Source organism: Salmo trutta, chromosome 9, assembly GCF_901001165.1.
Source record: "Salmo trutta chromosome 9, fSalTru1.1, whole genome shotgun sequence".
NCBI classification, from domain to species: domain Eukaryota; kingdom Metazoa; phylum Chordata; class Actinopteri; order Salmoniformes; family Salmonidae; genus Salmo; species Salmo trutta.
The window spans coordinates 26,428,867-26,443,258 of NC_042965.1; the positions used below are offsets into that span (position 1 = coordinate 26,428,867).

At 40.1% G+C, this 14,392-nt stretch overlaps 1 protein-coding gene across 1 annotated transcript in view; it reads right to left on the minus strand.

Annotated features, from left to right (window-relative positions):
* LOC115200330 (polypeptide N-acetylgalactosaminyltransferase 9) overlaps positions 1 to 14,392 on the minus strand; it is a 138,395-nt gene that overhangs the window by 47,505 nt on the left and 76,498 nt on the right. The window contains exon 6 of the mRNA XM_029763298.1: positions 9,586 to 9,703. Coding sequence (XP_029619158.1) covers positions 9,586 to 9,703 — 118 coding nt within the window. The remainder of the gene's footprint in view (positions 1 to 9,585; positions 9,704 to 14,392) is intronic.

A 14,392-nucleotide genomic window follows, 5' to 3' on the forward strand; every position in this document is an offset into this window, starting at 1 on the left:
TTCAAGACACACTTAACCAGCATGGCTACCACAGCATTCTGCAGCAATGCGCCATCCCATCTGGTTTGCGCTTTGTGGGACAATAATTTGTTTTTCAGCAGGACAATGATCCAACACACCTCCAGGCTGTGTAAGGGCTATTTGACCAAGGAGAGTGATGGAGTGCTGCATCAGATGACCTGGCCTCCTCAATCCACAATCACCCGACCTCAACCCAATTGAGATGGTTTGGGATGAATTGGACCGCAGAATGAAGGAAAAGCAGACAACAAGTTCTCAGCATTTATGGGAACTCCTTCAAGAATGTTGGAAAAGCTTTCCAGGTGAAGCTGGTTGAGAGAATGCCAAGAGTGTGTAAAGCTGACATCAAAGGGTGGCTACTTTTGAAAAATCTCAAATCTAAAACATATTTTGATTTGTTTCACACTTTTTTGGTTACTACATGATTCCTTTATGTGTCATTTCATAGTTTGATGTCTTCACTATTATTCTACAATGTAGATAATGTTAAAAATAAAGAAAAACCCTTGAATGAGTAGGTGTGTCCAAACTTATGACTGGTACTGTATGTATACTGTAGCTACATATACCTGAGGGGACATTAAGAGCGATGTTGTGGTCTCATGAGATGCTTTATCAGCAAACAGTAAGTGAGAGATGGAAAAACCATGACGCAATAAATGTGTATTGACACCTCTGGCAGAATTCATCATTTCTATTCCTTCTTGACATTGTTTTCTCTTTGCAAACTCAGCCTCAAGGTAAGCAATATTTTAATGTCTGACACCTGGGTATGGGTTTCAAATTACACTCATTTGTAAGTCAAAGTGAACTGCCTCAAAAATAAACTACTTTAATACTAATATTTTATTGAAAGTGCTGCAATGGCATCGATAATCAACATCATTAATATCTTGGCTAAATTACCTATATTTCACACATACTTTAGGTATTTTAGCCATGATATTAGCCATGATATTAATGTTGTTGATTATCGATGCCATTGCAGCTCTTCCAATAAAATATTAGTAGTAAAGTAGCTTATTTTTGATGCAGTTCACTCTGACTTACAAATGAGTGTAATTTTAAACCCATACCCAGGCTATGTACTGAAACATTTACTTTAATGTCAATAGTCAATGTATCTTATTGTTTTTACACATTGACTACCTCTCTTGTATCTGTCTTTTCCTCCTCTTCTCTCTAGTGTAAATACATCTCTATACCGTACTTGGAAAAAAATCCAACAAGATCTTATACTTCTGCTCTTGATTCCCTCCAATGCCCTTGTTTTATTCAGCTACTGCTTCCCCAAGGTCTCCACAATCACACAACTGTGGCCTAAGAACCCAGCACCAGCTCATCTCAACATCTCTCTATCTCTCTCCCTCCCTCTCTATCTGAACTTAACCTTTCTTTTCTTTTAAAGAGGCCAGCGCCTAGGTGCCAGCCCAGAAAACCCTTTTACACGGAGTGTAGAATGCACAGTAAATTACAATACTCCATAACCTTTGGCTGTGAACTTGGCCTTACATCCACGCCCGTGGTGAAATGGTCCTGGGCAGCAGGCAGCTACTGAGAGCTGCCCGGCTAATTGTTAAACATGTTCCTGTCAATCACGCCTATCCCAAATGGCAACTCTCCCTCCCTCTGTCTCTCTCTCATTGTCTCTATATCCTTCCTTCCTTCCATCCATCCATCCATCCATCCATCTCTCTCTGTCTCGCTCTGTCTCTCTCTGTCTCTCTCTCACTCTCTCTCATTCTCTCTCACTCACTCTCACTCTCTCTCCATCTCTCTCACTCACCAGTTTCATGGAGTAGGCCTTGGAGTCATAATTGCTCCCAATCTCCATTCCATTAACCTGTTTAGGATAGGGGGCAGTATTTTCACGGCCGGATAAAAAACGTACCCGATTTAATCTGGTTATTACTCCTGCCCAGAAACTAGAATATGCATATAATTATTTGATTTGGATAGAAAACACCCTAAAGTTTCTAAAACTGTTTGAATGGTGTCTGTGAGTATAACAGAACTCATATGGCAGGCCAAAACCTGAGAAGATTCCATACAGGAAGTGCCCTCTCTGACCATTTCTTGGCCTTCTATAGCCTCTTTATCGAAAATAGAGGATCTCTGCTGTAACGTGACATTTTCTAAGGCTCCCATTGGCTCTCAGAAGGCGCGAGAACGGGGAATGATGACTCTGCAGTCCCTGGGCGAAAAACAGTAGGGGTTTTGGAAAGTGGTCGTTCTGAGAACATTGACACCGTGTGCGTGCGTGCACGTGAAGACTCCATTTTCTATTTTCAGTGTTTGAACGAAAACAAGGTCTCCCGGTTGGAATATTATCGCTATTTTACGAGAAAAATCGCATAAAAATTGATTTTAAACAGCGTTTGACATGCTTCGAAGTACGGTAATGGAATATTTTGAAATGTTTTGTCACGATACGCGCCGGCGCGTCACCCTTCGGATAGTGTCTTGAACGCAAGAACAAAACGCAGCTATTTGGATATAACTATGGATTATTTGGAACCAAAAGAACATTGGGTGTTGAAGTAGAAGTCCTGGGAGTGCATTCTGACGAAGAACAGCAAAGGTAATTCAATTTTTCTTATAGTAAATCTGAGTTTGGTGAGTGCCAAACTTGGTGGGTGTCAAAATAGCTTGCCATGATGGCCGGGCTATCTACTCAGAATATTGCAAAATGTGCTTTCACCGAAAAGCTATTTTAAAATCGGACACCGCGATTGCATAAAGGAGTTCTGTATCTATAATTCTTAAAATAATTGTTTGGTTTTTTGTGAACGTTTATCGTGAGTAATTTAGTAAATTCACTGGAAGTTTTCGGTGGGTATGCTAGTTCTGAACGTCACATGCTAATGTAAAAAGCTGTATTTTGATAAAAATATGAACTTGATTGAACAAAACATGCATGTATTGTATAACACAATGTCCTAGGAGTGTCATCTGATGAAGATCATCAAAGGTTAGTGCTGCATTTAGCTGTGGTTTTGGTTTTTGTGACATTATATGCTAGCTTGAAAAATGGGTGTGTGATTATTTCTGGCTGGGTACTCTCCTGGCATAATCTATTGTTTTGCTTTCGTTGTAAAGCCTTTTTGAAATCGGACAATGTGGTTAGATAAAGGAGAGTCTTGTCTTTAAAATGGTGTAAAATAGTCATATGTTTGAAAAATTGAAGTTTTGGGATTTTTAGGTGTTTGTAATTCGCGCCACGCTCTATCATTGGATATTGGCGAGGTGTTCCGCTAGTGGAACATCTAGATGTAAGAGGTGTTAAAGGAATATACAATATGTATGGCGGTGAAGCAAAGCTGAATGTTATTCAGCCACTCATATTCAGTACCAGTCAAAAGTTTGGACACACCTTCTCATTCAAGAGTTTGTCTTTATTTGTACTATGTTCTACATTGTAGAATAATAGGGAAGACATCAAAACTATGAAATAAAACATATGGAATCACGTAGTAACCAAAAAAGTGTTAAACAAATCAAAATATCATTTACATTAGAGATTCTTCAAACTAGCCACCCTTTGCCTTGATGACAGCTTTGCACACTCTTGGCAGTCTCTCTACCAGCTTCATGAGGAATGCTTTTACAACAGTCTTGAAGGAGTTTCCACAAATGCTGAGCACTTGTTGGCTGCTTTTCCTTCACTCTGCGGTCAAACTCATCCCAAACCATCTCAATTGGGTTGAAGTTGGGTGATTGTGGAGGCCAGGTCATCTGATGCAGCACTCCATCACTCTCCTTCTTGGTCAAATAGCCCTTACACAGCCTGGAGGTATGTTTTGGGTCATTGTCCATTTGAAAAACAAATGATAGAAAGCGCAAACCAGATTGGATGGCATATCGCTGCAGAATGCTGTGGTAGCCATGCTGGTTAATAAGTAAGCCTTAAATTACAAATAAATCACAGACAGTGTCACCAGCAAAGCACCCCCACACCATCACACCTCCTCCTACATGCTTCATGGTGGGAACCACACATGCAGAGATCACCCGTTCACCTACTCTGCATCTCCCAAAGGCATGGCGGTTGGAACCAAAAACCTCAAATTTGGACTCATCAGACCAAATGGACAGATTTCCACCGGTCTAATGTCCATTGCTCGTGTTTCTTGGCCCAAGCAAGTCTCTTCTTATTATTGGTTTCTTTTAGTAGTGGTTTCTTTGCAGCAATTCGACAATGAAGGCCTGATTCATGCAGTCTCCTCTGAACAATTGATGTTGAGATGTGTCTGTTACTTGAACTCTGTGAAGCATTTATTTGGGCTGCAATCTGAGGTGCAGTTAACTCTACTGAACTTATCTTCTGCAGCAAAGGTAACTCTGAGTCTTCCTTTCCTGTTGCGGTCCTCATGAGAGCCAGTTTCATCATAGCACTTGATGGTTCTTACGACTGCAAAGTTCTTTAAATGTTCCATATTGACTGACCTTTATGTCTTAAAGTAATGATGGACTGTTGTTTCTCTTTGATTATTTGAGCTGTTCTTGCCATAATATGGACTTGGTCTTTTACCAAATAGAGCTATCTTCTGTATACCACCCATACCTTGTCACAACACAACAGATTGGCTCAAACACATTAATGAGGAAAGAAATTCCACAAATGAACTTTTAACAAGGCACCCCTGTTAATTGAAATGCATTCCAGGTGACTACCTCATGAAATTGGTTGAGAGAATACCAAGTGCGTGCAAAGCTGTCATCAAGGCAAAGCGTGGCTACTTTGAAGAATCTCAAATATAAATATATATTTTTATTTGTTTAACACTTTTTTGGGTACTACATGATTCCATATGTGTCATTACATAGTTTTGATGTCTTCAAAATTATTATACAATGTAGAAAATTATAAAAATAAAGAAAAACCCTGGAATGAGTAGGTGTGTCCAAACTTTTGACTGGTACTGTACATGCAGGTATACAGCTGAAGTCGGAAGTTTACATACACTTAGGTTGGAGTCATTGAAACTCATTTTTCAACCATTCCACAAATTTCTTGTTAACATACTATAGTTTTGACAAGTCGGTTAGGAAAGATAGTTTGTGCATGATACAAGTCATTTTTTAAACAATTGTTTACAGACAGATTATTTCACTTACAATTCACTGTATCACAATTCCAGTGGGTCAGAAGTTAACAAACACTAAAGTGACGATGCCTTTAAACAGCTTGGAACATTCCAGAAAATGATGTCATGGCTTTAGAAGCTTCTGATAGGCTAATTGACATAATTTGAGTCAATTGGAGGTGTACCTGTGGATATATTTCAAGGCCTACCTTCAAACTCAGTGCCTCTTTGCTTGACATCATGGGAAAATCAAAAGAAATCAGCCAACATTGTAGACCTCCACAAGTCTGGTTCATCCTTGGGAGCAATTTCCAAATACCTGAATGTACCACGTTCATCTGTACAAACAATAGTACGCAAGTGTAAACACCATAGGACCACGTAGCCATCATACCACTCAGGAAGGAGACGCGGTCTGTCTCCTAGAGATGAACATACTTTGGTGCGAAAAGTGGAAATCCTTCCCAGAACAACAGCAAAGGACCTAGTGAAGATGCTGGAGTAAACCGGTACAAAAGTATCTATATCCACAGTAAAACAAGTCCTATATCGACATAACCTGAAAGGCCGCTCAGCAAGGAAGAAGCCACTGCTCCAAAACCGCCATAAAAAAGCCAGACTACGGTTTGCAACTGCACATGGGGACAAAGATCGTACTTTTTGGAGAAATGTCCTCTGGTCTGATTGAATAAAAATAGAACTGTTTGGCCATAATGACCATTGTTATGTTTGGAGGAAAAAGGGGAGACTTGCAAGCTGAAGAACACCATCCCAACCGTGAAGCACGGGGGTGGCAGGATCATGTTGTGGGGGTGCTTTGCTGCAGGAGAGACTGGTGCACTTCACAAAATAGATGGCATCATGAGGAAGGACAGTTATGTGGATATATTGAAGCAACATCTCTTGACATCAGGCAGGATGTTAAAGCTTGGTCGCAAATGGGTCTTCCAAATGGACAATGACCCCAAGCATACTTCCAAAGTTGTGGCAAAATGGCTTAAAGACAACAAAGTCAAGGTATTTTAATGACCACCACAAAGCCCTGACCTCAAACCTATAGAAAATTTGTGGGCAGAACTGAAAAGCATGTGCGAGCAAGGAGGCCTACAAACCTGACTCAGTTACACCAGCTCTGTCAGGTGGAATGGGCCAAAATTCACCCAACTTATCATGGGAAGGTTGTGGAAGGCTACCCGAAACCTTTGACCCAAGTTAAACAATTTAAAGGCAATGCTACCAAATACTAATTGAGTGTATGTAAACTTCTGACCCACTGGGAATTTTTTATATATTTTTATTTTATTTTTATTTCACCTTTATTTAACCAGGTAGGCAAGTTGAGAACAAGTTCTCATTTACAACTTCGACCTGGCCAAGATAAAGCAAAGCAGTTTGACACATAACAACACAGAGTTACACATGGAGTAAAACAAACATACAGTCAATAATACAGTTGTCACGTCCTGACAATAGTAAGTTGTTATTTTCTTTGGTAGAGTAGGTCAGGGCATGACAGGGGGTGTTTGTCTATGTTTTGTATTTCTATGTTCAGTTTCTAGTTTGGTATTTCTATGTTGGTTTTGTTTGGTATGATCTCCAATTAGAGGCAGCCAGTTGTCGTTGTCTCTAATTGGAGGTCATATTTAAGTTGATGTTTGTCCCACCTGTTTTTGTGGGTGATTCATTTTGAGTAATGTGTTTTCTATCTGCGTCACGGTTTGTTGTTTTTCTTGTTATTTCAAGTATTTGGTGTATTGCATTTAGTTTCGCAGTTTAATAAAGATGTGGAATTACAAATACGCTGCGCCTTGGTCCAATCCTTTAAACAGCCGTGACAACAGTAGAAAAATAAGTCTATATACAATGTGAGCAAATGAGGTGAGATAAGGGAGGTAAAGGTAATAAATAGCCCATGGTGGCGAAGTAAATACAGTATAGCAATTAAAACACTGGAATGGTAGATTTGACAGTAGATGAGTGTGCAAAGTAGGGGTGCAAAGGAGCTAAATAAATAAATACAGTAGGGGAAGAGGTAGTTGTTTGGGCTATTTATAGATGGGCTTTGTACAGGTGCAGTGATCTGTGAGCTGCTCTGACAGCTGGTGCTTAAAGCTAGTGAGGGAGATAAGTGTTTCCAGTTTCAGAGATTTTTGTAGTTCGTTCCAGTCATTGGCAGCAGAGAACTGGAAGGAGAGGCGGCCAAAGGAGGAATTGGCTTTGGGGGTGACCAGTGAGATATACCTGCTGGAGCGCGTGCTACGAGTGGGTGCTGCTATGGTGACCAGTGAGCTGAGATAAGCCAGGGCTTTACCTGGTAGAGACTTGTAGATAACCTGTAGCCAGTGGGTTTGGCAACGAGTATGAAGCGAGGGCCAACCAACGAGAGCGTACAGGTTGGAGTGGTGGATAGTGTATGGGGCTTTGGTGACAAAACGGATGGCACTGTGATAGACTGCATCCAATTTGTTGAGTAGATTATATAGTGTATATATATATACATACATACATACATACATACATACATACATACATACATATATACATATATACATACATACATACATACATACATACATATATATATATATACACATACATACATTATATATATATACACACATATACATATATACATACACATACATATATACATACACATACATATATATATATATATATATATATATATATATATATATATATATATATATATATATATATATATATATATATATTATATAGTAGTAGGAATGTGATGAAAGAAATAGAAGCTGAAATAAATCATTCTCTCTACTACTATTCTGACATTTCCCATTCTTAAAATAAAGTGATCCTAACTGACCTAAGACAGGGACTTTTTACTTAGATTAAATGTCAGGAATTGTGAGAAACTGAGTTTAAATGTATTTGGCTAAAGTGTATGTAAACTTCCGACTTCAACAGTATATTAAATCAATAGCCTGTTTGTTTAATAATAATGTATTTTATTTTCTTCACACAATTACAGAACTAAAGAAAAGGTTTGAAATAAAAATACTGTTTGTGTAGGTTTTATGGTGAAAGACAAAGAGAGACTGTTATGCCGATGTTTGTGACATTGGTGTTAAGTTATTATTACATGACTCAAGGAGAGTGCAATTACTTTATGTAAGCACAGTGCAAATGTCAGACCTGACACAAGTCATCCAACTGAGCAGAATAAGAAAGTGGAGTACATCAGTATAGAACACACACTCCAGTGGGTTTGTTATAACACTCTACTTAGTGGCCTCGTCTGAATGAATCTCCTACCCTATGAACCCACCACTCAGTGGCATGGTTTGCTGCGTAAAGACAGGTCCGGTGAATAACATAACACAGTTAACCTTGAAGACTGAATTTCGGGATGGCACACCGAATACTGAAATAACCATTAGGAGCAATGAGGAAGGTGACTGTTCACTGGAATTAAACCTGAAACAAACATTTACTGCATAATGAGACATGGAGAACATATTATTGTCTGAATGCCTCTTACTATTCGGGAGGGGGGGAAACCTTGCTATTGATGAGGATATGTTATGCTAGTCCACTTGAAATGATGAGGACTCTGACACGGTCATTAGCTACTATAACACTGCCTTCAGGTTCATCTGAGGGGTTGAGTTATCAATACACCAACCAGGATCTATCCTCTCACCTCTGGAGTCAGTTTTCAAAGGCTACAGAAACCCTTCTGAAGCACCATTCAAGCATTCTGAAGATTTTGAAATGAAAGTGATGACATTAAATGAAGAAAGATCTTTCAAGCATTTCTCATTTCAATAAGCACAGAGTGAGTTTAGATTCAGAGTGCTTCCACTTGGCTGAGGAGAAACGTTTTCTGAATTTAAACGCTACCAATTCTTCAACCAAGCCGCATGAAGCGTTAAATTCAACTAAAATCAGCTGCAAAGATTTTTACATTTTCAGTATAGGGCTTTAAGGCCTTTGGGTTGACTGAATATTTATTTGCATTAAGGGTTTTCGCTCCCATCTGAGAAACTTTTTGACTTTGCAGAGTTTAAACATCTCTCTGTTGATGCCTCTGGGTATTGAATCTTAAGCTGTAACCCTTAAGCTACAAAAAATAAGGAAACTTAATCATGAGCCATTCCAAAGACGGGAAAATATATTTCATAAATAATTTCACCAGTGACTTCTAAGTGATCCGGCACTACTGTACCTAATATTGGATTTGTAATGACTGCTATTGTGTTCCAGCACACTAACCTCTCCTTTCCACCAAGCAATCAGAACCCAAACCCACCAGCTTTAGCTGAATAGACTCATTAACAACCCCAACTTTTCTAATGGCATTTCTAACCACTTTGTTTGTGTGGTTATGATGTAATACCTTCATGTTGTAACTTCTCAAAAATAAATGTCTCCATTTGAGTATAGGAAAGGAATGTGGATGTATTTGATAAGCAGAATGAATCAGTGTTGTTGTACTCACCCGCATGCCAAGCTCAATGTTCTCGCCTCCATAGACTTCCATGCCTGGATCAAGGAGGCCGATCTCACCAAAGTATTTTCTGTCCACCACAAAGGAGCAGCCGATCATAGCTGGCGTCCTAGATGAAAAGAGAGAGGGAGAGAGGGGGAGAGGCTTTCAAAAACTGTGTTCATTCCCCTGTCATTGTCTTGATCAGCTTCAGTGACAAACCTTTATACACCCACTGTGCATTCTGTTGATTAGAGCCTTTACCAAAACAACAGGATTCATAATAATGTTTATAATCACTGCACACAAGGCAGTATGCACCCCGGGCTACATTGCAGGCCGATACACGATTGACTTGAATTTATTTAGTTTCCAAATCTATGCAGAATTAACCTTGGAAAAACCTTGAATAACAATGCCTTTTATATGTGTTGCTATAAAAATAAATAACAGAGGACACCATTGTTTTCTCTTAATTTCATATTTGCATGTGAGGTACAAGTGTACTCAGACATGAATGTGTTTTGATAAATCTACATTCTGTGAAAATACCACAGGCTCAGGGTTTGGCATGTCTTTAGATATGCATTTCTCCATGGGTGTCACTGTTAAAACATCAAAAGGACCAACTTCCAGAGACATCCTCATAATACAATGTAACTAAGTATACAATAAAGCTTTTCAAGAAAGATTGCTTTAGGGACATTTGAGGTGTATGAGGGGGAAGCTATGATGGGGACAAAGTCCTCTAGTAAATATAGATGACACTGTCAGAAATGGCAGGAAGTTTCCCCTTGGAACACACACATGCCATGAGATAGCCGTCTGTGATGGCCTGAGGAGGATAGGATGGGTCACTCTTTTCCACTCCACCCTGCTCTCCCTCTCAAGGTCTCTAAAGTAGTTTATTTCAGGGACTACTGTCACCATAGGCATGCTTTTACTGGCTTTATCCATGGAACGTTAAAGTGCTCTGTGACAAAGATTTCATACGTTATATAGAAATATAGCAGTCCATGTTGTGTGATGGCACGCATCGTTAAAAGGCTTCTTTTCAATCTGATCAGCGTTTAGCCGTTATTTACTGCAGCACTGTGCCTGCAGTTAGTACACCATACTTGAACATACACAGTGGAGAGTGCAGTCCATTACGACTGGGCCTACAGTAAATTAGTGGAAGGAGGTTATTGGAGAGGAAGGATGAAGAGGAGACTCTATAATGATTTCATTGATAATATTCAAAGGATGCTGTGCATGTATATATTTGTATGCATATAGTTGTGTTTAGACGATAACTGCAGTAGTTTATTTTTCACAAAATAATCTGCTTGGAGTGTGCTTTTTGGAATTATTGTGGGGGAAGAAAGAAAGACACACACACACACTCAAGAAACAACTTAAGCATGTCTAATTCTCTCATCAAAAATGCTTTGTCACCACTTCCTACTGCACAGTCAGTTCTCTATAGATATCTGGCAAAAAAGCTCCCTTTACCAATGTACACACTGCTTACACACTCTTATCCTCTGTAGGGTTTTCACCTTCTATTCTTATGTTATTACGTTTTCAGACACTCTTTGTAACCTGACAAAGTTTATAAAAGAGACGTGTTTGCTTTTATATTGAACATGCCCAAATATACTGCTCAAAAAAATTAAGGGAACGCTTAAACAACACAATGTAACTCCAAGTCAATCACACTTCTGTGAAATCAAACTGTCCACATAGGAAGCAACACTGATTGACAATAAATTTCACATGCTGTTGTGCAAATGGAATAGACAACAGGTGGAAATTATAGGCAATTAGCAAGACACCCCCAATAAAGGAGTGGTTCTGCAGGTGGTAACCACAGACCACTTCTCAGTTCCTATGCTCCCTGGCTGATGTTTTGGTCACTTTTGAATGCTGGCGGTGCTTTCACTCTAGTGGTAGCATGAGACGGAGTCTACAACCCACACAAGTGGCTCAGGTAGTGCAGCTCATCCAGGATGGCACATCAATGCGAGCTGTGGCAAGAAGGTTTGCTGTGTCTGTCAGCGTAGTGTCCAGAGCATGGAGGCACTACCAGGAGACAGGCCAGTACATCAGGAGACGTGGAGGAGGCCGTAGGAGGGCAACAACCTAGCAGCAGGACCGCTACCTCCGCCTTTGTGCAAGGAGGAGCAGGAGGAGCACTGCCAGAGCCCTGCAAAATGACCTCCAGCAGGCCAGAAATGTGCATGTGTCTGCTCAAACGGTCAGAAACAGACTCCATGAGGGTGGTATGAGGGCCCGACGTCCACAGGTGGGGGTTGTGCTTACAGCCCAACACCGTGCAGGACGTTTGGCATTTGCCAGAGAACACCAAGATTGGCAAATTCGCCACTGGCGCCCTGTGCTCTTCACAGATGAAAGCAGGTTCACACTGAGCACATGTGACAGACGTGACAGTCTGGAGACGCCGTGGAGAACGTTCTGCTGCCTGCAACATCCTCCAGCATGACCGGTTTGGCGGTGGGTCAGTCATGGTGTGGGGTGGCATTTCTTCGGTGGGCCGCACAGCCCTCCATGTGCTCGCCAGAGGTAGCCTGAGGCCACACACACTACTGAGCCTCATTTTGACTTGTTTTAAGGACATTACAGATCTAGGATGTGTTATTTTAGTGTTCCCTTTATTTTTTTGAGCAGTGTACATGAGTGCGAAGGCAATCGGTCTCAAATCTAAATAGCCATAGGTCTATTGTTGATGGGCAGAGAGCTTGAGGAAACAAGTACAGAAATGATTTCCAATATGGATCCACACGGCTGACACACTACCTGCCCCTTTAGGCACTCTGTCCATTCATAGCAAAGTATCAATAACAGGACCACAAATAGCAAACAGCACCTGCAATTTTTGCTGTTTTGTGTCACAGAATTCTTAAGCTCATGCTTAACATTATTTCTGGCACATTTTGGAAAGACAATTTATGTCTAACTGGCAATGCATAGTTCGGTTGTATGCAATTCAAATAGTGATAAGCAAAGTAGCATTGCCATATTGTCAGAACAGCCAGTTTGAAATCTTCCTTAAGAGGGCAAGGCTAATTCTTATCTTGTCTCTGCTGTCGCTCTTGGTTGGCTCCTGACATTGTGTGAAATTACAATCATATGCTAATATGCTTTAATGCCTCAACAAGAAGACAAATGGCCCATAAGTTCAGCAGTCACCTCCAGTGTTCAGACACAGCATTTTGGGTTATATGAATAATTAATTTAATCTCTTTATGACCTGATTTACCAAGTGTGTGTTTTCGACCTTGCCCAGCCAAACACGTCTGGAGAAATATGACTGTTTCTTTGTGATGTAGAATATATTATATAACACTTTAATCGTGAACATATTAATTATGCAATAATACATGAGAGGCCATGTGTGATGGCATTTTTATCACAACGGGCTACCAGCGTTAAAAAGCAAGGTTCTTTCTCAAACTATACATTTTTCAACAAATGTGATGCTACATTCACTAACACTTGCTGTCCAGTGCAATCGTAGGTATTCTCTGGTCGTTAGTTCTATTAATATTGAATGCCATGTAAAGCAAAACTAACCAAGGCTGGTTGATAGTTCCAGAACTTTGCAGGTTGCTATGGTAAACAAAAATGGTTGCTATGAACTTCCCCCCTGCTAGCTAGCCAACAACACAGCTAACACAATCACTTCAGACTGAAGCTAGAAAGACAGCAAACTAGCTGCATTTTGTTTTGCCTTTTTTTCTATTGAAATGTCTTTGTATATATCCATAAAAATTATGCTGATTCACGATTTCGACTGACTGTGAAAAGCTGGCTCTCTGTCTCCTCCGGACTTCCAACAATGTTTCACTTTTGAACAATGTTGCAAATGTCAGAGAAAATGTCTAGATGCTTTTTACAGTGGAGATCAAGTTTATAAATTGCATGGCTGGACAGTGCATTTGTAAAAGTAGTAGTAGTACTTCATACATAGTTAATGTTATTCACATAGTCTTCTTCTAGTGATTACATTACACCTCATCTGCTCAACATATACAAGATGTAAATTGTGTATTACTATGAATAACATCCTTTGTATGAAGAGAGAGGGTATGGTTAAGTTCCAATGTCCATACTAGCATACCACTTAGAATGCATGCCCAATACATTGCTTCATTCAAGTAGTATGCCAGTGTGGATATCGGAAATAGTCCTTCTATGTTTGTATCTGTGTTTCTGTCTGTGTGTGTTTGAATGTTGGTGTCTGTTGGTAACTGCTGAGTGGATACCTGCCTGGTGGTGTTTGGCAATGGCATGCTTGCTGAAGGCAGCAGTTACTCTTGCTCTGTGAAAACAGCCATCATACTGTCATGACGTTGCCCTCTTTGGGTTTTCTATGCACCATCCCCCTACCTCTGTCTCCCACACCCAGGCTCTGTGAGAGCGGTCGTAAATTCCTAAAGAGAATGTCCTGCCTCATGGCCACAGTATGGAGACAGAGTGGGTTTCATAGAAAGAACCAAGGAGTTCTTCCACCTCACAGGACTGGAGAACTGAACGACATTTATGTTCTGGAGAAGGTATAAAAGATCGGTGAAGAATCCAGCTACGGACTGGTCCGTTTGGTACAATTTTGTGAAGCTCATGAGAGACAATACGGCCACATTACCATAGCGCTGTTTATATAATAGCCTCAGTTGTGAGACTTACATCTAATGGTTGTATAAAATGAATGAATAAGGATAAAGCTATTTGGAATATGTTGGGATGCTTGTAAGATGTTAATTTGCGAGAATTGTATTTCTGTTTAAAGTTTCACCAAGTCATCGGCACGCCCCCA